The following is a 25018-nucleotide window of genomic DNA, read 5'->3' on the forward strand; positions in this document are numbered from 1 at the left end:
GTAACTTTTGAGTTTGGAGACGGGGAAGATGCCCTCCAGAAGTGCAGTTTAAAGCAATGATTATCCTTTGCCCCCTTTCAAAACAAGAAGAAAACAAGAAGGGGGAAGGGGAAGGGGAAAGGGTGGGCTTTTCAAAATGGAAGAAACAGAAGCAAAATAACCAACAGGAAGAAGGGAAATGTTAAAAAAAATCCTTAGATCTAATAATGCATGCTCAAACTTGGCACTAGATGATAAACTTGCTACTTGCATCACATTTTCTAATGCCTCACCATTGACCAGAGAAGCCAAGCCCAGATTCAGGGTCTGAAGGAAATAGACTCTGCCTGTTGATGGGAGGGGAGGCCACATTGCAGAGTCATACTCATAGCAACTGGAGGGATCATTGGGGTCATTTTGACAGCATCTAATGTAATATTTGGACAACCCAAGATTGTATGTATATATGTGTGTGGGTGGTATTGTCACAGAGTTCAGGACCACTGAAAAGACCACTCAGACTGATCAGAATCCAATCAGCCAAATTATTTATTAGAGTTTCCAGCCAACTGCAGCTCCAGCTGGGGAATAGAGATTGGAGTGCCAACAGGGAGAAAGGCAAAGCTTTTAAAGGCAAAAGTCACAAGACATCATGGGGCAGTCATGGGGTTACAAGTCCTGTGCAGTATCTTCCATAAATAAGTCAGGAGGTAGTCATGGGGTTTATAAGTCATGAGGCATCTTAGATAAACAAGTCAGTTCCTGCTTAGGCAAGCAAGCAAGGATCTAGAAGCACAAGATAAGCAGTCATAGCCTTGTGTGCTATTTCTCAGAATTGGACTCTGAGGAGGAGGGCAGGTGCTTACTAGAACCAGACTTAGTCCTGGGTTGGGCCTGCTTGGCTCCGAGGATACAAAATGGAGTTGTTTCAGCCACACTGTCACAGTATGTGCATGTGTGTGCACATGTGCACACTTGCCTAACTGTGCATGTGGAGGCCAAAGGCAGGTAGATTTTGGATGTCTTCCTCTATCACTCTCCACCTTATTTTTTGAGAAAGATTCTCTCAATGAACCTGGAACTCATCACTTTGATTAGACTAACTGGGAAATTCCAGAGAGCCACCTGTTTTCTCTGACACCCAACTTCATCACAGAGGTTACAGAAGCATATGCCCATGGCCAATTTTGTTTGCTTGTTTTTTGAGAAAGGGTTTCACTACATAGCCCTAGCTGGCCTGTAACTCACTATGTAAACCAGGCTGGCCTCACACAGAGCTCCTCCTGCCTCTGCCCCTCAAATGCTGATTAAAGGCATGTGCCACCACACCTGGCTGCCATGGCCAGCATTTATGTTGTGGGGGTGGGGGTGGGGCATCTGAACTCAGGTCCTGATGCCTTCCCAGCAAGCATCTTACCCACTGAACTGTCTTACAGCCCCCAAAATAAGATTATTATCAGTCTTCTTACTAGAAGAAAATTACAGGAACTTTTCTTCCTCTCATGCACATGTGGGTATGGTGAGTGTGCATGTGTATATATTCTCATATGTATATAGGTGCACATATATGTAGAGGCCTAAGGTTGACATCGGGAGTCTTCCTTGATAGCTCTCTACTTTATTCATGGAGACAGGGTCTCTCATTTGAACCCAGAATTCATGATACAGCTAACCTAGCTAGCCGGCCTGCTCCAGGGAACCTGTCTTAACTCAACTTTCAGACTGCTGGAATTACAGGTAGGCTACCATGTCCACCTGGCATTTGCATGTGTTCTGGAGTTCCTAAATCTGGTCCTTATATTGCATACCAAGCATTTCAACTGCTGAGCCATCTCTACAGCCCTACAGAACATTTTTCTAGAATTTCTCATCCAGTAAATATTGAACAACTTCTTGAAGCTTTATACAGATTCTTGTGCTCTGGTTATGGGGATGTGATGATGGAGACAGACCTGACTCCTGTCCCTGCTACTGAGGGAATTATAATATAGGGTCTCTAAAAGCATGGGGAGGGGGAGCTAGAGAGATGGCTCAGTGGTTAAGAGCACTGACTGCTCTTGCAGAGGACCAAGGTTCAATTCCCAGAACCTGCATGGTGGCTAACAACTGTCCATAACTCCAGTTCCAGGGGAATCCAGCACTCTCTTCTGACCTCCACAAGCATTGCACAACACAGGCGCACTAACACACATTCAGGCATTGTACTCATACACATATAATAAAAATAATCAATCAGTAAATAAATAAATAAATAAATAAATAGCATGGAGCTGGCCCCTTGACCTGAGCTCAGGGTCAGAGACTGTGTCCCAGTAACAGCAAAGCGAAGTATGAAGGTTGAGCAGATGTGAGCTGAACAAAGATATAGAGCATTTTAGACAGAGGGATCTCATGTCCCAAGGGCTGTCAATGAGAAAGAACTTTCTTGGTACTTAGACAGTTCGGTGACAACTGTGCGACTGGGAAGAGTACAGAATGGGAGAGCTCCTGGCAGTAGGGGAGAGTCAGAGGTTTGGTCATGAAGTGTTGTGTTCTTAGTTTTCAGTTATTCCCACTCCTAGGTCTCTGACTCTTACCCACTAGCCTTGGGGTTGCTCAAAGCCAAGGTCCGTCCTCTTTGAAATCACACACTGCTCCAGTGGATTCCCTCCAGGCAGAGGCCGGAATGGTACTTCTAGAAGTGGTTGATTAAAGAAAAATTCTCAGGAGAAACTACGAAAGAGTAAGGGAAGCAGGATAGAATGGAGGGGAAATAGGGAGATGTGAGTTCAGAAGTGGTCTAACCTCTGCCCGATCCCACAGGGAGCTATGGAGAGTAGACTGTGTCATGAAGATTTGTTCCATTCACAGATAAGGAGGCTGGACTGTTAGAGCATCACCAAATCAAACAGACCTTTGACTACGTGTATGCACCTTTCCTGAGGGAAGATGCAGTCTCCTGAGCAACTCTTGGTGGGCGAGGCAGCTTCTATTAGGCCAGGGCAATGTTCCAGAGAAAGGTGTGCTCAGCACACAGTAACCCAGGCCATGCACACACCCTCCTAGTAAGGGGGATCTAGACATGGGCCATCAGCATCTTCTACATCATCAATTTGGAAAACAGCCTATGTGAGTTCTCTTTGTCCAGGCAGACAAGCCCATCTGCAGGCCTTTTTCATACAGCTACAGCAGAGGTTATTCTAATCCTCAGTAGGGGGAACTCTCAGAACTCAAATCCAGTGAATAAACAAATCAGCAGTCACTAGTGTCTACTGCAAAGCTCCCTACTCCCACTATCCTTTCTCCACTAAGACCTAGACTGCACTGCCCAGACCTGAGTGGATGTCTGACCTTCACCTTCCCATCTGAAAATAACCCAAGAATTCCAACACACAGCTGAAACACAAGCTGATTCTTGGGCTTTTGTTCCCCTACCATGCAGCTAGCTGTAAAGGGAGAATAGGAAATGAGTGTGGTGGATTTTTTTTTAACTCTGCAGCATAAAGTGTTATATTGATCCTTACCCAAGAGTCCAAAATAAAGCACAAAAAGAAAGACACCTGAGCCCAGGTCAGTTGCTGACCGGCCTGTGTTTGACATTCTCAAGATGCTGTCAGGGCATGTCCTCTCCCAGTGTATCCAGAGATTCTTCTAGAATTGGAGCGATATTGATTTTCTTTGATTGCTGTACACGCTCTTTTAAAAAATAACAGAAATCTATTCCCATGAGGGTCAGTGTAACAGAAATGTAATCATCTATACTTCAGGGTAAAATAAATCTGATCCCAAAAGCTCTACCAATGTTCTGTTTGAATTTGGGGAGAGCAAATTTTAATAAATTAAAGCCTCCAGTCTGGAAGTAAAGGTCTTGTCATCTCCTGTGGCTCAGAATGAACTGTGTTAGTGTCTCTTGTTTTTTTTTCCAAAAAGACCTCTTGCTTCCTGGTTGAGGTGTTGTTTTTCCTCAGGTGTGCAGATACCACAGCTTTGTATTTTTCCTTGACATACATTCCCACATGCTCTTTTCAATCTGGAAGAGATCCCAGGAGGGGTGCCAATGTTGGATGAGAGAGTTATTTATGTGCACAGTGGCCCAGCAGAGGGTCCCCCCTAGACATCTCTGCTGACCTGGGGTGATTTAATAAATGCTCAAAATTGTCCTTTGCTGGTTCTCACTGTCCCTACTGGTAAGGCTATAGTGTTAACCCCACATTAATTATCAGCTTTATCCTAAGCTGTCACAGTGACACTCTCGCCCATGGTGCCTGCTCAGTCTCACTGTCCAATAGAAGCATCTGGGAAGACTTAAAACTAACTCCTGGGCCCTACCTGAAGCCTGCTGAATCAGGATCTACCCAAGGATGAGAGTCAAGAATCTTCATTGTATTGAGTTTCTCAGGAGATTTTTCTAGCACCTCACCCAACATAGAACCTCTGTCAAGAAGCATAGTCAACTAAAGGCATCCGGTCGAGAACAAGCCCAGTGGATGCTCAAGAAAGATCAGGCCATCAGTGGGGGAGCAGTCAAATTTACCTGCTGCTCAACTATTCTCATTTAACTACCCACCCAGCAAGCCAGCCAGCCAGCCAGCCAGCCAGCCAACCAGGCAGTCAGTCAATCAAACAGCAATCAAGCTCATGTGTATGTATTAGACTTTATATCACAGGTCTGTGAAGAGGATCCTGACCTCCAAATGCTCATAGTTCTGTAAAGCAATGAGCCCAGTTGTGGATGGTGCCAGCCCCAGGTTTTCTCAATGAGAAAGTGAACTGACCTTCCTTCTTAAAAAGAACAGGCAATGTTCAAAGCCATCACTAGGCAAATATCAATAACATTGATTTTTTTTAATATCCCAGCTGATTTTTCAAAATCAAATAATACTGGGCTTTCATTTATAATAATTATATAAAATTTCCCTAAAAAGAAGTATATTAATGAATATAAAACATGCAATCACTGTGTAATCATTGAGTGGTTAAAACAAAACTTAATAGCAAGTGTGAATGAGACTATGGCCCAACCTGAACCGTCTGGCACCTCAGGTAATAATGTAAAATGGTCTATCCACCAAAGGATTTGCCAATATGGGGTCAACTTTGGGGTAATAATGAAGGTTTCCATTACATCTGTCTTTTTTTTAATCCTAACTAGTTTGTTGGGCTTGTTAACAGAACATAGTATAGGGGTTTATTTACAGAAGACCAGCATTTATGGCTGTGTTGCAAAGTCCACATTCAGATATAGATCCTGTGACTTCCCGACAGCCACACAAAATGCTGAGAGAGGTCCCTTACGGCATTCTCAGCTTGTATATCCTTAGCCCCTTCCCCACATGCAGCTAAGGCTGACCAATTGGGTAGGAGGGGTAACTGACTCCCCCCTCTAACACCATGACATTGCTTATTCCTATTTTCACCCCCTTAAACTTCATTGTGTATATATTTTTATATAACCTTCTTCAAGTTATTTCTGGAAAAAATGTGTTAAAATTTCCTTTCTGTGGAGTAATAAAAATATTCTAAAATTTAAAAAGTGGTGCATCCACTTTGGAAAACTGTTTAGCAATTTCCTCCAGTTTCCTTTAATGTTAAACTTGCATAGGTTATACAATTCAGCAGATTCCCACAAAGGAATTTATCCAAGAAGAATGCATTCATCAGCTTTCCATTACTATTTAAAAAAAAAAAAAAAGAACCACCCAAGCCAATCATCTTATAAAGAGAAAAGGTTTGCTTTGGCTCCCAGTTTTAGAGGCATCAGTCCATTGTTGGTTTTCCTTGGTTCTTTGGGGCCTGTGACAAGGCAACACATCATGGTAGGGTCATAAAGCAGAATAAAACCACTCATATCAAGAGACAGGGAGCAAAGGAAGGAGGAAGAGATCAGGGTTCCACTCTCTCCTCAGTGACCTAAAGCTCTCCCTCTAGGCCTGACCTCACAGAAATTCTACCACCTCTGAATAGCACCAACCTTTAACACATAGGCCTTGGGGGCATTCCAGACACAAACCATGGCAGAGAATAAATACATATCCACACAGACTTATATGAAAATGTCCATAGCAATTTTATTAACAGCATCCAAAAGCTGTCAACAGTTTGGATGTCTATCAACAGAAGACTGGTAAGTACCATACTGTGGAATACTACCCAGTTTAAAAATCAAAACAAAACAAAACTACTGTTCCATGTAACAGCACCACAAATCCCAAAAATTTTATGTTGAACCAAAGAAGTCAGACACAAATAAGTATATATTTCTTATTCCTTTCTATGAACCTGTAGGCAAACCTGATCTACAATGTCATAAAACAAGTCAGCAAGGATGATATGTAACTTTTAGGGATGAAAGGAACATGTTTGTCTATGAATAGCATGGTAGTTACACAGGTAAATATGTTGTAAAATTTCATCAAACTGTATACTGGTGAGCTAATTTGGTATGTAAATTATGCCTCAATAAAATTTCTTTATTGGGCAATACTTGATAGATAGAAATCCTGAAGGTAATCATGGAGTTTAGGAAACAGCACTCCTGGCCACAGTGGGAAGTGGACAGCATCCTAAAAGAAACATAGAGAGGATGCTGTGAAGCTTCAGTTGGGGAGAATTTCCTCCTCCAAAGGGAAGTTGTGGCCATGGTGGGAACTTCATGTATTAGATGGTATTTCTACTGAGCCTCTGAGTGCATATAGGACCAGAATGAATATATAAGTGAATTGGGGGGCTGGAGAGATGGCTCAGCAGTTAAGAACACTGGCTGCTCTTACAGAAGACCTGGATTTGAATCCCAGCACCCACATGGCAGCTAACAAGTGTCTGTAACTCCAGTTCCAGAGGATCCTACAGTCTCTTCTGTCCTCCATAGGCATTGCACAACACGGGTGCACTTACCTACATGCAGGCAATTACATGCATACACATAAAAAAAACAATAATAAATATTAAAAAAATAAGTGAAAATCACCTTAGCTTTGACCCTGCTGATAGCTAGTGCCCTTTCTAATCTAATGAGTGAAACATGAACATTAGATGCAGCCTCCTAATTTCTCCGGAATTTGAGTGACAGCAAAGTTCATTGGTGGTACCAGGACTAGGATGTGCTAAGTAAGTCACTGAAAACTAATAAGGCATTATAAGGGACAAGGTTGTGCTTTTTTTTTTCAGGGCCCTGACAGGAAGTGGGGAAGGCACTGTATCTGGTGCCCTATTAGAAACAAGTCTTTAGTGAGCTCATGGTCTATTGGGGATGAGAAGGATGGATGTAAGAAGGTAATAGGGAAATGAACAGCAGACCCCCAAACTTAGCTGAAGAAATAGTGGCAACTGATTACTGCTATGTGAGGAAAAACTGATCTTCCTAAACAAGGGACTCTACATAGGCTGACTAGACCTCAGTGGATAGATTTGCACTGGGGGGTGTCTGGGGACACTGACTTAACACAGTGGGCCTTAACACAAATGACAGAGTATATGGGTTTCAGTGTGGGGGCTATGGGAGGGTACCAGTGGAGACGGAGGTATAAAGATGATTAAGATTGTTTGAGATATTCTGTATGAAATATACAAAAATTCAATAAAAACAATTTTTTAAAAAAATCTGAGATCAACATAAGATGAAGAAGGGAAGCCCAGGAGCCTGTGGGTACTCAGAGAGAGTATCCTGGGCCCACACTGAGATGGGTAGGCCATAAAATCAAGTCTAAGAGAGGGTGCAAAGCTGTCCTTCTAGGTCTTCCTGGTCTAGGATATGGTGGTTGGCCTTGGAAAAATGGGAGCCTGGGGGCCACCAGTTTTCAGTTTGCATTGCCTCCTCACCTTTGTAGGTTTGTGCCATGCGTCAAGCCCTACAGTGCCTTCATGTCCCAAACGGAGTCAATCCCAGAAACCTCTGTAACTACCAGCTCGCCAGCAGCCCCAGTTATAATAGATTCCACTGACATGGATTTCAGTGATTCTATTAAGTAAGTAGACACACAGTGCCAGTGTGGGTTTTCCCTTAATGACATTCTTTCTCTCATCAGACTTACATTCTCAGTACCTGTTTCTCAGCTGTTTATACAATCATTCACCAGGCAACAGTTTAGTGAGTGTCTTCTATGTGTGAGGCCCACCACTGGCCACTGCATAGGGAGCTAAGAGCCACCTTTGCTCTCAGGAGGAAGCAGAGCCCTCAACCCTATGGCACTGAGCCTTTCTTTTCCACTCCACAGAGCAGAACTCTGCAGACAGAATGGGGCTCAGGGTAGCAAGCAGAAAGGGATGTGATCATTCATCAAACATTTTGTCCTCATAATAAAATGTTCCAAGAAGTAGTGAGATTTTGATGGCTGTGGTAGCACCTACCTATCATCCCAGCACTCAGGAGTCTGAGGCAGAATGATTATGAGCTTGAGGCCAGCCTGGGATGCACAGTAACACCCAGTCCCCAAAACAAAATAAGACATGAAATTTAACCTTGAGTGCTGAGGACACATCCAAACTGTCTAAAAAATTGTCAGAGCTTCCTAGGACATTTTGTAAGTTGGACATGAAGTTGATTGCTCCAGGAAAGGGTTGGACTCTATGGAAAACTGACCAATTTAGGGATCTACTCTGTGCAGTTGAAGGCAGAGGACAGCTGAGCACAGTTGAGCACCACCAGCTGACATCTTGAGAAAGGTGTCCCTTAGGTGAGAACTTGTAGTTATTTTGGATCTGTGACAGAGGGAAAGAAGAAGATAGGGAGGGGACACCTCTGGGCTGGGTGGCAATGGCTGCCAAATGACTGACTCTCTCATTTCCTTACACTCCCCAGGACTATCCTTATAGATGATGAAGCTGGACCTGAAGAAAGAGAAATAAAAAAACCCACAGCATCCACCATGGCCTCAGAGGTACGGTTCCTTTGCCCAGAATGGGGAGGGGTGTAAGTAGAGGATCCTTCCAAAAGTTAAGGAGTACCAGGAACAGGGTGCCAAGTACAATGCTGAGTGAAGTCAAGCTGAGGTCATGGACCTTTGTCTGCTTCTCCCCAGAGCCATCGCCACAGTGAGAGTCCGGGGTACCTTAAGATGCAGATCTCCAAAAGAGAAAAGTGTCAGTGATCTCCAGGCCTGGGTGGTCTTGTGCTTTTCCACTCTCTACATAGAGGCTACATAAGACTTCCTCAGGACTGCCATAGTAAAAACAAAGGGAAGATCAAGAGAGGAAATGCACACCCTTGGGCTACGGAGATGGCTCAGTGGGGAAAAGCTCCTGCTGTGCAAGCAAGAGGTCCTGAATTTGACTCTCCAGAACCCATGTAAACAGTCAGTCTCTGTGGTACACATCTGTCATCCAAGCACTGGTATAGTAGGTATGGAGGGTGGATTCCTACAGCCTAGCCAAATTGGTGAACTTTCAAGTTCAATGAGAGAATTTAATCTCAAAAGATAAGGTAGAGGTCAATCAAAGAAGACACTCAACATTGACCTCTAGCCTCCACACACGTGCACACAATGAACATGTACACACACAGACACCATATACCCTTAAATTATCCTTTAGAATGATGGCCTAAGAAAACCATTGGAGACACAGGGGATTCCAATAGAGAAATGTTTGTTGAATCCAGCATCTGGCTTCTTGAGTGGTGGTGAGCTTCCCAAATCATACCATACCCATCCCCCTACATTGGGACCACACCAGCAGCCCTGCCCACTGCCCCAGGGCCAGGCTTCTCTCCTGGTTAGTAGAGGCCCAGACCATTGCAGACTGCCTGAGAGCATCTGAATCAGGCCTCTGCCTAGTGAGTTTCTCAGATGCTATGACTGCTAGCAGCTAGGGGCTCAGACCTTAGGAGAAAGCCTGAGAATACCTGACTGGTGCCTGACTTGGGCCTCCAGGGAGTGAGCTTCCCAAATAGTGTTGTGTCCATACCCCTCCTCTGGGACCATCTGCAGTCTCTCCCATGCTTCAGGGCTCAGCCTTTCTGCCCTGACTAGTAGGGACCAGCACTTCCATCTCCCATCTCCTTTCTTTGGACCTTGACACTACCCATCTGAGGCTTCTGAAGTGCTCCTAACTAGCCAGGGCTTCTTCAGCCTCCTGGAGAGCTCCTGAGTGTCCAGACTAGAGCCATCTGGTCCCTCCAATATAAAATCAAAAGAAAGAACCTGAGGCCTAGACCAGCCACCTTTTCATTCATAATCAGGAAACAACTGAGGCACATCAATAATACAAACAGAATCAGACTTCCACTCAACAAAGGAGGGCTTGAGTTTCATACCAGAATCACAAACAACAAAAGAAATCCATATTCCAAAATCACAATGAAAAATAATAATGTGAAAAATGAAAATAATATGTTCCCACTAAACACCACCAGTCCTATAGAAGAGTTCTGTACTGAGAACCCCCTAGAGGTAACCCAAGACACAGAATTTAAAAGAACAATCATAAACACGATCAAAAAATTCAATGAATTTAAAGAACACACAAACAAATCAAAGAAATAAAAGAAGATAGGGATAAACTTCTGACTGAATTCACAAAAGAGATAGAAACATTGAAGAAAAGTCAGGTTGAAATGAAGAAGGAAGTGAAAAACTCAATAAGCCAATTAGAAATGACAGGAGAAAGCCTCACCAAAAGAATGAATGGAATGGAAAACAAAATATCAAGATTGGACAACGAAGTTGAACAACTGGGCCAGTCAAGCAAAGAATATGAAAAATTTTAAAACACAGGAGTGGAGTATGCAGGAAATGCAGGACACCACAAAAAGACCAAGTTTATGCATCATAGGCGTAGAGGAAGGAGAAGAATCTCAGGTAAATGGTATTGGGAAGATCTTCAACAGAATTGTAGAAGAAAATTTCCCAAAATTAAGGAAGGACATGCCCATAAAAATATAAGAAGCACATAGAACATCAAATAGACAGGACCAGAAAAGAAACTCCCCACAGCATACCATAGTAAAAATCACTAAATGTACAGAACAAAGAGAGAATACTGAAAGCTGCAAGAGAACAACGTCACATACTAAGAAAACTCATCAGAATTACAGCTGACTTCTCAGTGCAAACTATGACAGCCAGAAGACCCCGGACCAAAGTATTTCCAGTTCTAAATGACCATAGATGCCAACCCAGAATACTTTGCCCAGCAAAAATGTCAATTGTAGTTGAAGGGGATAGAAAAATCTTCCATGACACGAATAGGCTGAAAGAATTCCTGTCCATAAGCCAGCCATTCAGAGAATACTCAGAGCAATACAAAGAATGGAGAAAGGAACAACTATACCCTGGGGGGAAAGAAAGAAACTAAATGAAGGCATAATTGTGGAAACACAAATTTAGACCAATAATGAAAACAAATTAAAATGATGGCAACCAATACAAATCTTTCAATAACTTAATGGACTGAACTCCCCAGTCAAAAAACACAGGCTAGCTGAATGGATTAAAAAACAAAATCCATCTTTGTGTTCTCTGCAAGAAACCCATCTCACCTACAAGGACAGGCACTACCTTAAGGTGAAAGTAGGAAAAAAAAATATTCCAACCAAACGGCACTAAGAAACAAGCAGGGGTTGCAATTCTAACATCTGACAAAATAGATTTCAAACTAAAATTAATCAGAAGAGATAAAGAGGGTCACTTCATTCTGATCAAATGAATAATTGACCAAGAAGATATTACAATCATGAACATAAATGCACCAAACTCTAGTGCACACAATTTCATTAAAAAAAAAAAAGAAAGAAAGAAAACAGTACTACAGGACTTTAAGACAAAGATTAACCCAAACTCAGTAATAGTAGGGGATTTAAATACTGCACCGTCTCCATTAGATAGATCAACCAGACAAATAATAAACAGAGAGACATCTGAATTAAACAATGGGCCTGATTAAATTACATCAAATGGGCCTAACAGACATCTACTGAATATTCCACCCAAGCACCAAAGAATACACTTTCTATTCAGTACTTCATGGAACTTTCTCTGGGACATAAAACAAACCTCAATAAATACAAAAAAATTGAAATAATTCCATACATTCTATCAGACCACAGTACAATAAAGCTTAAAATCAACACCAAAAGAAATCCTAATAACTACATGAATTCATGGAGACTAAAAAACACACTCCTGAATGATTAATGGGTCAAAGAAGAAATTAAGAAAGAAATAAAAGTATTCCTGGAACTAAACAAAAAGGATAATACAACACAGCAAAACCTCTGGGACACTTTAAAAGCAGTCCTAAGAGGAAAGTTTATAGCTCTAAGTGCCTACAGTAAAAATCAGAAAGAATGCAAATACATGACTTAACATTGCAACTCAAGACTTTGGAAGGACAAGAACAAATGAAATGCAAACCCAGCAGATGAGAAGAAATAACAAAAATCGGACCAGAAATTAATGAAATAGAAACAAAGAAAACAATACAAAGAATCAATGAATCTAAGAACTGGTTCTTTGAAAAGATAAACAAGATAGACAGACCCTTGGCCCAATTATCCAAAAGAAAGAAAGAAAGTCCAAATCAACAAAATCAGAGATGAAAGGAGAAATATTACAACAGACACCAAAAGATCCAGAATATTATAAGGTAATACTTTTAAAAACCTAAAAGAAATGGATGAAAAGCTGAAATCATTGGAACCACCAAAGCTAAACCAAGAAGAGATCAACAGCTTAAACCAATCCATAACATATAAGGAAATTGAAACAGAAATATAAAACCTCTTGATTAAAAATAGCCCAGACCCACATAGGTTTACAGCAGAATTTTACCAGACGTTCAAAGATCTACAACCAATACTACTTAAATTATTCAAAAAGATAGAAAGAGAGGGAACTCAAAAATTCCTTCTATGAAGCCAGTATCACTCTAATACCAAAACCAGATAAAGATACAACCAAAAAAGAAAACTATAGTCCTATATCCTTAATAAAAATAGATGTAAAATTTTTCAACAAAATTCTAAAACTACATACAGACACACATCAAAAAGATCATCCACAGTGATCAAGTCGGCTTTATTCCAGAGTGTTCCATTATACATAAGTCAATAAATGTCATAACTCATACAAATAGACTCAAAGATAAAAATCACACAGTCTTAATAGATGCAGAAAATGCCTTTGACAAAATTCAGCATGAATTTATGTTAAAAGTCTTAGAGGGAATTGAACGGAGGGAACATACCTCAATATAGTCAAAACTATATGCAACAAACCCACAGCCAATGTAATTCTAAGTGGAAAAAAACCGGAAGCATTCCTATCGAAATCAGGAACCAGACAAGGATGTCCGTTATCAATATAGTGCTTGAAACTCTTTCTAGAGTAATAAGACAAGAGAAGGAAATTAAAGGAATATTAATTGGAAAAGAAGTCAGATTATCTCCTTTTGCAAATGATGTGATACTATACCTAAGAAATTCCAAAAATTCCTCCAGAAAACACCTAGAAATGATTAACACTTTCCATAAAGTGGCAGGTTACAAAATTAATGCATAAAAATCAGTAGCCTTTCTATTTACCAATAACAAGCAATCAGAGAAGTACATGGAAACCCTTCCATTCACAGTAGCCTAAAAAAAATCTTGAAATAAATCTGACCAATGACATACAGATCTCTACAATGAAAATTTTAAGTCTTTTAAAAAAGAGATTGAGGAAGACACCAGAAGATGGAAGAAAAACCCCATGCTCATGAATTGGAAGAATTAATATTGTGAAAATAACCATCCTACCAAAAGCAATATATAAATTTGATGCAATCCCAAAAAAGTCCCCATGGTATTTTTCACAGAATTAGAAAAATAAATCCTAAAATTCAAATGGAAGCACAAAGCAACCCTGAGCACAAAAAGCAATGCTGGGGGATTACTATATCAGATTTCAAACTATATTGCAGAGCTATAGTCATCAAAAACAGCATGATACTGCCACACACACAAATAGACACATAGATCAATGGAACAAAATTGAAGACCTAAACACAAGTACATGCAGTTTCAGCTCTGCTTTGACAAAGTTGCCAAGAACACTCACTGGAGGAAAAACAGCATCTTCAACAAATGGTATTGGAAAAACTGGGTCTCCACCTGTAGAAGAATGAAACTAGACCCTTATCTTTCACCTTGCACAAAAATCAACTTCAAATGGATACAAGACCTCAATGTGAAACCTGAAACTCTGAAACCATTAGAAGAAAACATTGGCAGTAACCTACAAGATATAGGTACAGGAAAGGACTTTCTAAATCAGACATCAGTTGCTCAGGAATTAAGGTCAACAATCTACAAGTGGGACCTCATTAAACTTAAAACCTTCTGTACAGCAAAAGAGACAACCAAGGAAGTGAAGATAAAACCCACAGGGTGGGAGAAAATCTTCACCAGCACACATCTGACAGAGGTTTAACATCCAGAATACATAAAGAACTCAAAAAACAAAGAATCAAGAAAACAAATGACCCTATTAAAAGGTGGGCTATGGATCTGAACAGAGAGTTCTGAAATGAAGAAATAAAGATGGTATGTTCAACATTATTAGTAATTAAGAAAATGCAAATTAAAACCACTTTAAGATTTCGTCTTACCCCAGTCAGACCAGCTAAGATCAAGAGAACAAATGACACTAAATGCTGGAGAGGATGTGGGGAAAGAGAAATGCTCATCCACTGCTTGGTGGGATTGCAAACTCACGCAACTCCGTGAAGGCAGTGTAAAGAACTCTTGAAATGAACCTCAGTTGGCATACCACTCCTTGGCATATACCCGAAAGACTCATCCTACTGCAGAGGTACTTGTATATCCATCTTTATTGCTACTCTCTTCACAATAGCTAAGAAATGGAAGCAACTTAAGTGCCCCTCAACTTGTGAGTGGATAATGAAAATTCTATTATACAATAGAATTCTACTCAGTGGTAAAGAACACAAAATCATGAAATTTGCAGGTAAATGAATGGAACTAGAAACTGTTATACTAAGTGAAATAACACAGATTCAGAAAAATAAATAATATATGTTCTCCCTCATTTGTAGATAATAGCACCGAATCCTTATATGTGAGTATATATCCTTATGTAACTGCATGAGCCAGGAACATGGAAAAGAACCAACTAGGGAGGTAAAGGTAAAGAAGGAACCTGAGAGAGAACAGTAGGAGACAGGTTTTACTAAGAGAGAAATGGGTAAAATGGGGTATTTAAATGGGAGAGGGAGGGCTATACAAGGAACTATGGGAGTAAAGAGGAAGAAGGATCTCAAGAGAGAGGGGACTATAGGAGACAGGGAGAAATGGGGATACTTTAACTGGGGAGGTTGTGGAGGGAGGGTTAGACAGGGACAGAGAGAGGAGAGATAAATTATGCCTAGCTAATGTAAAAAACCGGAGGGAATCATATTAGCCCAAAAGCCTACTGAAAAATTCACATACAGTATCTCTGCATGAGTCCATGTGTATAGCTGAAGGCTACATAACAAGTAACAGTATCAGACAGAAGAAACGTCCCTTTGAGTTGTTGACCAGGGTAGTCCAGGAGACTCCCAAAATTACACAGGCTATTGCCACAACCCTTGATCACCTCCCAGAACTTGAAGGTAAGGCCATATTGCTGAAGACAGGACATACTTCAGACACGGGATTTGGAGCAATTAAGCTAGAATGAACCTGGAAACTGCCGTCCCTGAAAGTTAGCTCTCCTAGTTTTGGAGAGCACTATGCAAGCTGATAAGAGAGAACATCAATTGATAGTCCAACCCAAGCTTTAAGGCCTAATAACCACAACAATGACCCTCATAGCAAACTATATTGGGGCAGTAATGGTACTTTTATCTTGGGGGTAATCAACAGCTACTTAATTGGACTTAAAGTACACTCAATGAGAGGGGACAAGTATACAAGTCACCACTCATCAAAGAATCTTCTTTTGCAACAGATGGAGATTATTACAGAATTCCATATCTGGCCATACACAGAGATTGTCTGTGAATTTCCCAAGCCTAAGTGGCACATCTACAATGCAACCTCTACACCTAAGGCTCATGGAACACAGTAGAACAAGAGGTAGAGAGAACACTAATGCATCTGTTAACTCTCATCAATGAAGCTCCCTCATGCAACAGAGGGCCATGAACACAAAAGGACACAATGGCCAAAGCATAGAGAATAAGAGTCTGCAGAGTGTGGGTCCTTGAACAGGACTCCTATATTAAACTCCACTCACTCAGGGCTCAGGGACCATTGCGGAAGAGGGGGAAGAAAGATTGTAAGAGCCAGGGAGGAGGTACATGACCATATGGAAATAGAGTCCTACAGGCTCCTGGGACCTTGCTCATATGAACCTACAGCAATGGTGTCAGCATGCACAAGACCCATGCAAACTCAAGCAGTCAAAAACCCAGTACAGAACCGTGGAAACAGGCAGCAGTCCCCGATCTTAGCCAAAGAACTATTGGGCAACTGATTACTGCTGGATGAGAAAGAGCTGATCTTAAAGGAAGAGACTCTAGATAGGCTGACTAGACCTCAGTGGATGAACTTGCACTGAGGGGATGTCTGGGGACATTAACTTGACTTGATAGGCCTTAACAGAAATGAAAGAATGCATTAATTCTGGGGTTGGGGAGCATGGGAGGGTGCCCATGAGAAAGGGTATATAAAAGATGTTCTGTCAAATACACAAAATTCAATAAAAAATTTACAAGAAAAGGAAAGATGTTTGTTATGCCACCTTAGAAATAGCAAAAACAAAATCAAAAAAGTAATACAAAATAAATTACTTTGTATATTAGTTTGATTTCTATTGCTATTGTTAAAACATTGACCAAAAGCAAATTGAGGGGGAAAGGGTTCACTTCATTTTACAGCTCACAGTCCATCATGGAGGGAAGCTAAACAAGAACTCAGCCAGAACCTGGAGACAGGAGCTGAAGCAGAAACTGTGACCAGCCAAGGAAGAACACTGTTTACTGATTTGATCCCTTGGCCTGTGCTCAGCCTGCTTTCTTATACAACACAGGACCACCTGCCCAGGGCTGGCACAATGGGCTGGGCCCTCCCACATCACTCAACAGTCAAGAAAATGCCTCACAGACATGCCCAGGGGTCAATCAGATAGAGGAAATTCCCCAATTGAGATTCCCTCTTCCCAGGTGTGTCAAGTTGACAACTGAAACTGTCCAGCACACTGTGTATCCATGCTAAGCACAGCCTTTTAAATAATGTATCAGTCAGCTGGGCGTGGTGGCACATGCCTCACTTGGGAGGCAGAGGCAGGTGGATCTTTGTGAGTTTGAGGCCAGCCTGGTCTACGTAGTGAGTTCCAAGAAAGCTGGGGGCTACAGTGAGACCCTATCTCAAAAAGACCAAAAAAAAAAAGAAAGAAAGAAAGAAAGAAAGAAAGAAAGAAAGAAAGAAAGAAAGAAAGAAAGGTGTATCAATCATGGCAATGAATGGATGTGAACAGGCAATGTTATACATTACAGGTAGGAGTGTAAACTGGTATAAACTCTGTGATATGTTACTTGGCAGGCATAGTTAAAATGCATTCCCCCTCTTCTAGAAGATTGCCTCTGTGTTTATATGAAGACATAACTATCCTTCTACACTGAAGCTTTATTTATAAAAGAAAAAAATGGAAACAATTCTAACAATAGGAAATACTGTTCAAATGAAGAATATAACCAGATGACAAAAACTGGACAGCAGCTGCCTAAGGGCCATCTGGAGAAGTAGGGATAGAACTGGAAGCCTTACTAATTTTTCCTTATATAACTTTTTTGATATTTAAATGATGCTCATGAAGACTCTTCAGTCACATGGGGTATAGATAGACATAAGTACATGGGGTAGAGACATACACATACCTTCCCCTGTCCTTTCTTAAAGCATTTATCATTTAAGTGTTTGATGATTTGCCATGGAAAATTCAAGCAAGACAGAAAAATGAAAGTAAAAATCCTCCAAATCCCATCATTCTAAAGAAAAATACTAGTGAAATTTCTAGCAATCTCCCAGATACCTGTTCTGCATATGCAAATCTCAGAATGAATTTGCACTCACTCATGCCCTCAGAGTGTGATTTACTTGAGGCCTATGTAATTTCACATGAATGAAAACCCTTTTTCTCTCAATAACATGTTATATGTGTTATTCCTGGCCGTAAATGCACATTGTGTCATCCTCCATGAATAGAGAGGTACCACGCATACTTTATTTAAAGCATCCTACTACTGGTAGGTGGTTAAGTCACTTTCAGAGTTGCCCTGTTAAAATAACTGTGTAAACATCCACATATGCACATTTGAGGCATCATTCAATTATCTCCCTACGAAAAAAATGTCATATTTTAAAAATCATGTATATTTCCTTTTTTCTCTCAGTGATGGAGAGGTGCATACTGATGAGCCATTATAAATATGTGATAACCTTTCCTCACTCTTCAATTTCTAGGAAATAAAATACAGCTCTGCTGGAACAGAAAGAAGCCAGAGCCAGGCAGACTTCCCAGAATCCCTGTGGATCTTTGAACAGGAGGAGATGCTTTCCATTGGGATAGAAGAGGTAAGTAATGTCCTCAGTGCCCAGCACTGACTTCCAAGCACATGCTCCACATTAGAAATGTCCATCTCTCCAGAGCCTATACCTTCATATGTGTTTGGAATGCTGAACTAGTCACTGTTTACCAGGTTAAGCAAGTTAAAAGTTGTGAATACATCTGTCCATTGACATTGCTTTTAGCTCCCCTGTCATACTGATAGCCGTTCCCACGTGGGATGACTTTCTTGGCAGGTCTTTGACATTTTGCCGCTCTATGGAGTTCTGCAGCCACACAGCAGCCATCAGATCTCATTCACCTTCTATGGACACTGCAACATCATTGCACAGGCCAAGGCTCTGTGTGAAGTAGAAGGAGGGCCCACCTACGAAATAATCCTGAAGGGAGAAGCGTCCCTGGTCAACTACTCCTTCAATACCAAGGATATTAACTATGGATTGCAGGTACTGCGGGTTTTCTGGGTTTGCTTTTAACACGTATGTAGCCTTTGTCCTTGAATCTCTCTTGAATCACTGCTGATCATCACAGTCTCACTGTCTCACCCACCCTTGATCTATAATCAGCATCCCTGTTGCTGGTCCTCCTGCTCCCATCAGTTTACCAGTTATGTTCACTGGCTTCTCTCACTCTCTCCCCCAACTTAGCATCATAGACACTCAAGTTTCCATCATAGACACTGCAATTTTCTCATGCCCATCCATTTATAATCTCCAAGGCTTTTTCACTGCTGTCTCCCCAAAATCCCCTATCCTTGCAACATCCAATGTTTCCAAGTCACCCATCCCAGTCCCCACTCTGAGTCACCATTGTGATCACACTACGGGACTTCATCAAGCCATACCTAAATTTTTTTTGAGACGGGACTGGCCTCAAACTCACTATGCAGTCAAAGATGACCTGAACAAGCTCCCTCCCAGGTAGTACTGATGCCTCAAGTCTACAAACCCATTGCAAGCAAGGCATTCCGATGCATTCCCAGCTTCCACCACTAACCCATACAAACATCACTTCCAGACACAGTTTCCTAAAAGTGTATCTTCATTCCATCAGTCCCTGACTAATTAATCCCATTAAGATAGTATTAAGAAAACAACACCGTTCGTTATCCTGTTTGACTTCCTACTGTGCTATCACCTTACCTTTCCAAGCCTTGGCAACCTCCCCCCCCCCCCCATTTGTAAGATGGGGATGGGAAGCAAAGCCTGCCAGCCTTGCCAGGAGGTCTGGCCCATCCTTTGTCTGGGTCTCAGTAGACATTCCTGTGAATCACCATGAGTTCCTTTCTCTGTCACCCATAAGATTACCTAGTGAGCATGCCCTAAATCCTCTTAACTCATACTTCTCTACAGAAATTGCATTGCCCCAAATCCCCCATTGTAGCCATCGGTTTAGTTGCTAGCCCTAATGCATCCCAGTCCTTCCTGTCTCTGCACTTTACCATGCATCATCCCTTCTTATATATCACTCTGCCACCCCCAAACCTATTCATCCTGTAAGATCCAGCTCAGCTCCATCTCAAAGTCATCTTCTTATCTTTGCTTGACACTTAAGTATAGTCTCAGCCATAATGCAATATGTTATCTAATTGGGGGCAGGGATAACTGTCAGTTCATCCTCTGTATAAGTCTTCCCAGTTAGATTTTGTGTTATGTACTCAGAGACCATATATCTTGGCAATCTGTACTGATAATTTGTAATGGGATTTCCCATTACGTAGCTATGCCAAGTATAAATTACTGAATTGTGTGTATGCATTTCTATCTATAGTTTAGAGAGTTCCTGGATTCAGATTCATCTGTGACCAGCTGACACCTTCTCCATTGTGTTGACCAAATAGAATTCTTTTCTTCCCCACCTCCAGGGTCCTCTGATAAATCGGTTTCAACTCATGTCTGATGTATTCTTCGAAACAGCTAGTTCAGGCTATCTCCATATCATCCTAAATGTGCCTGATTCCATCCAAAACAGCTAGTCCTTGCCGTGACTTGTCCTAGGGACTCCTAAAATAGGTGTCAGATTTGGGTGTTGGCCCCACCATATGAGCTGGTAAATTACACTAGCAAAATCTCAACTGGCATATTATGTTCATGGTTCCTTGCATACGTAGAAAAAGTCATTCTAGATTATTCTAAACTCAAGACTTGCATTTTCTACATAGGATAGGATATACTTTGTTTTCCCCTCATTTTAGAAAACTTACTTCAGGATCCTCAAATATAACTTCCCATAGTGAAGTACCAGAGACAGGGATTTGAAGTGTATTCCTGTGGCCAGAGTTAAACTAAACCCGTGGTTAGGACCAAGAGCCAGGTTTGTGTGGCCCAGTAGTCCTGTCCCAGGATCCCCTTTTGTGATGCTCAAATGTGGGTTGATCAGTGTCTTATGAAATTCAGAGGATGCATCTGTAGGATACATTTGTTGATCTACTTTGTCAGAGTGACACCAACATCCCACGGGTGGGTGACAATCATTCCTCCCTTCCTCTCAGCTGTTTGACCACATCACAGAGCGTGAAATCACACTGAAGAACATTGGAAAGGTTGACTTTGAGTTCAAGGTTCTTACTAACTACCAGTCTTCACCACAGAACCTTCTCCCTGGAGAGCCTCTCATCCTGCCTCTGTCGGTGAGTGAACACTGGGGGACCCATGCCAAACTTACAAGCCACAGCCAGGGCAGGCAAGCATTCCCTCCAGGACTGTAATCCCAGCATTCAGGAGACTGAGGCAGGAGGATCAGGCGTTTGATGAGGGCTAGCCATGGCTACTTGGCTACTTGGCAGATTTGAGGTCAGACTGAGCTATATGAGATTCTGTTGATAGATAAATAGATAGATGGAAGGGTGGATGGATGGATGGATGGGTAGATGATAGATAGATAGATTAGATAGAGGATAGACAGACAGACAGACAGACTGATCCAGGGAACTCATTTATATAACAAGTATTTATCAAGTCTTATATTACTTATTTTCTAGGCACCAGGGCATCATGTGTCTAGGCACCAGGTACACATGATGAACAAGTCAGACATAACCTGTGAATATTTTTCTATGGTAATAAATTCAATTTCAGGCAGGCATGGTGGAATACCCACGAAATCCCAGCACTCAGACCAACCTGGGTTACATAATAAGATTCTGTCTCAATACAGAATTTATTTGGTTTACACCAGTACATCAAATTTCCCTTATAGTTTCTCAGTCCTCTCCACTGACTATCCCAAATAAAAGCAATTTTTCATTAGCAGGTGTGAAAACACCTGCAGTCCGTAGCAAGACATGGTGGTTTTAGAAACTACTGGGGAGATAGTTCCTGTTCATATTATGTTGGTCCCCTAGTTTTTAAAAACTTTTGTTGTACCTTTTCTCCTCATAAGAATAACACAAAGGGGGGCTGGAGAGATGGCTCAGCGGTTAAGAACACTGGCTGTTCTTGCAGAAGATCCGGGTTTGAATCCCAGCACCCACATGGCAGCTAACAACTGTCTGTAACTCCAGTTCCAGGGGATCCAACTGCCTCTTCTGTCCTCTGTGGGCATTGCACGAGACAGATGCACTTACCTACATACAGTAATTACACACATATGCTTTAAAAATTAAAATTTAAAAAAATAAAAATTAAAAAAAAGAATAACACATAGGGTCTCCATTAAAAAAAAAAGAAAAAAAACTAATGGATATGGCCTGGAGAGCATTGGCTGCTCTTGCAGAGGACCTGGGTTTGATTTCCAACACTCACATGACAGCTAACAACCATCTGTAATTCCAGTTCCAGGGTATCCAGTGCCCTCTTCTGACATCTGAGGGCACTGCACAACACAGGTGCGCTTTCATACATGCAGGCAATACACTCATGCACATAAAATAATAAATAAAATAAATAATAAATAATAAATAGGGGCTGGAGAGATGGCTCAGCAGCTAATAGCACTGACTGCTCTTGCGGAGGACCTAGGTTCTATTCCCAGCACCCACATGGTGGCTACAAACCATCCTTAACTCCAGTTCCAGGGGAATCCAAAACTCTCTCCTGACCTCCATGGCATTGCACGACATGGATGCAATCACATACATGCAGGCAATACACTCATACACATAAAATAAAAATAATAAATAAAATAATTTAAAAATTTTAAAATAATGGTAAGAAATAAAATAAAAAATTAAGAATAATATAATTGTTATAGAAAGTTATAAAATACAAAAAGAGCAGACTTAATTTTTCATTTTCATACCTTTTAAAAAGATATTTTATTTTTACCTGTGTGCATGTTGTGTCTGTGTGTGTGTGCCCATGCCACATATGTACAGATGCTGAAGGAGACCAGAAGGGGACATGAGATCCCCTGGAGTGGAAGGTACAGGTGCTGTGAACTACCTGTTTTGGGTCCTCTGGAAGAGTAGCAAGTGCTTTTAACCACTGAACCGTCTCTCCAGCCCCTATTTACAATCTTCGAATCCAAAGATAATAAATGCTGTTGACTTTGATGACTGAGTCCACTCTTCCCCCAAATTGTTACACATTCTCAAGTTAATTGCCAGTTCCTCTAGTCCTAATTGATGTTTTTTGTGGTTTTTTTACTTATTTATTTTTATTTCATGTGTATGAGTGTTTTGCTTGCATGTTTATAAGAGCACCACATGCCTGCAATGCTTGTGGACACCAGAAGAGGGCATTGAATCCCCTGGAACTGGTGTTACAGATTGCTGTTAGCTGCCAATAGCTGGAACTGGAACTGAAGTTGTAGCTGCTGTCAGGCTGCCAGTTGTTGAGTTCCAGTTCAAGTGAGAAACCCTGACAATGTATTAGGTGGAGAGTGATTGAGGAAGACACTCAACATCCGCCTCTGACCACCACATACAGTCACACATGTAATGTGCATGTTCACACACATACACACATGCCCCACATACATGTGCGCACACATCTATGCACATGCATGCACACATGCACAGCCTACATACATACACATGCAAAAGTTATTTTATAGGGAGCTAGAGAGATTGCTCAGTGGTTAAGAGCACTGGTTGTTCTTGCAGAAGACCTGGGTTCAAATCCCAGCACCCACATGGCAGCTAACAGTCATCTGTAACGCCAGTTCCAGGGGATCTGACACCCTCTTCTGTTCTCCACGGGCACTGCAGGGAAAAACACTCATACATATAAAATAAAAATAAATAAATAAATAAAATTATTTTATGTTCATTCCTGTGTTGACACATAAAATCTTATTTCTATTAAGTGTTCTGCATGTACTGTGCACTTGGCCTATTTTACATGGCATCTTTGTTCCTTTCTGATGCTATCTGCCCCACTTCACTTGGTCTCAGTGTTGTGGTTTCTGCTCCTTTTTGCCTTACATTATTTGCCATAGTCTATTTCATTGTGTTTTAGGTCAATCACTCGTGAAATGTTCATGGTTGAATTCTAGCCTTTTAATCATACTTTTCATTGAACAGCTGAGATCCATGGCATCATTTCCTTCCTTGTATTGTCTTGATATTTTATTTCTATCTTTTGATAGCTACTACTGTGTTTGTGTTTTTTCTTAAGCTTTCTCTTTTTAGGCATTTATTTGAATTTATGTTGCTGCTGTCAATGTGAACTGATGCAACTCTATAGAGAATAATTCGGCAGCATCTGTTTAAATTATTCTTTGATCAGAAGTTTCATTTCATTTCTAATTATCATGTAGTTGTGTCTCCACATTGCCAAAAAGGGGGGGGATATAGCCATCCTAAATGTACCAATATTCATTTGATTCTGAGATCTATTAGGTTAAAAAAAGACTGTATTATATGCTACCATCTTTGTGTTTTTTATATGCATGAGTGTGTTGCCTCCACGTATGTAAGTGTACCCCTGTCATGCAATGCCTGCAGAAGTTAGAAGAAGTTGACAGAGCTCCTGGAACTGGAGTTATGGGTGGTTGTTAGCCACCAGCTGGGTGCTGAGAACCAAACCCAGGTCCTCTGCAAGTGCAGCCATGGCTCTTAACCACTGATCCATCTCTCCAGCCCCTCCCCCTGTGTTTTAAAATACATTCATGTATATGCAATGTGAGTTCGGCTAATATTTTATTACTATATCTTTGTTAATAAGTGATGATTGTCCAATAAATTTCCTTCTTCATGCTATGCTTGACCAGCTCAGAAAAATGAGAATTTCACTGCTTTCTGTTCCCTGGGATGGTTTGCCAACTGAAGTGGTTGTTTTCTGAAAGGCTGGCAGAGCTTGTTCAAATGTCACACACAGCCTCTTCTCCAGGGGGATTCTCGGGACTCAGCAATAAGTCACACTCACACCTGTGATTTATCACAAGCCAGAAGAAACTAGGCACACCTGCAAAGTGACAAAATACCTGACAAGAGACTACAGAAGGAAGGAGGGAAAGAAAGGAAGAAGGAAGGGAGGGAGGGAGGGGAGGAGGGAAGGAAGGAAGGAAAGAAAGAAAGGAGGAAGGAGGGGGAAAGGAAGGAAGGAAGGAAGGAAGGAAGGAAGGAAGGAAGGAAG

General features: G+C 41.3%; 1 protein-coding gene across 1 annotated transcript in view; it reads left to right on the forward strand.

Moving 5' to 3' along the window:
• The window catches only part of Hydin (HYDIN axonemal central pair apparatus protein), a 416625-nt gene that overhangs the window by 238074 nt on the left and 153533 nt on the right, over positions 1-25018 (forward strand). Inside the window, exons 23-27 of the mRNA XM_008834989.1 lie at positions 7785-7922; positions 8756-8834; positions 18398-18508; positions 18737-18946; positions 20992-21129. Coding sequence (XP_008833211.1) covers positions 7785-7922; positions 8756-8834; positions 18398-18508; positions 18737-18946; positions 20992-21129 — 676 coding nt within the window. The remainder of the gene's footprint in view (positions 1-7784; positions 7923-8755; positions 8835-18397; positions 18509-18736; positions 18947-20991; positions 21130-25018) is intronic.

This window comes from Nannospalax galili, unplaced genomic scaffold (genome assembly GCF_000622305.1).
Source record: "Nannospalax galili isolate Female #2095 unplaced genomic scaffold, S.galili_v1.0 scaffold56, whole genome shotgun sequence".
NCBI lineage: Eukaryota > Metazoa > Chordata > Mammalia > Rodentia > Spalacidae > Nannospalax > Nannospalax galili.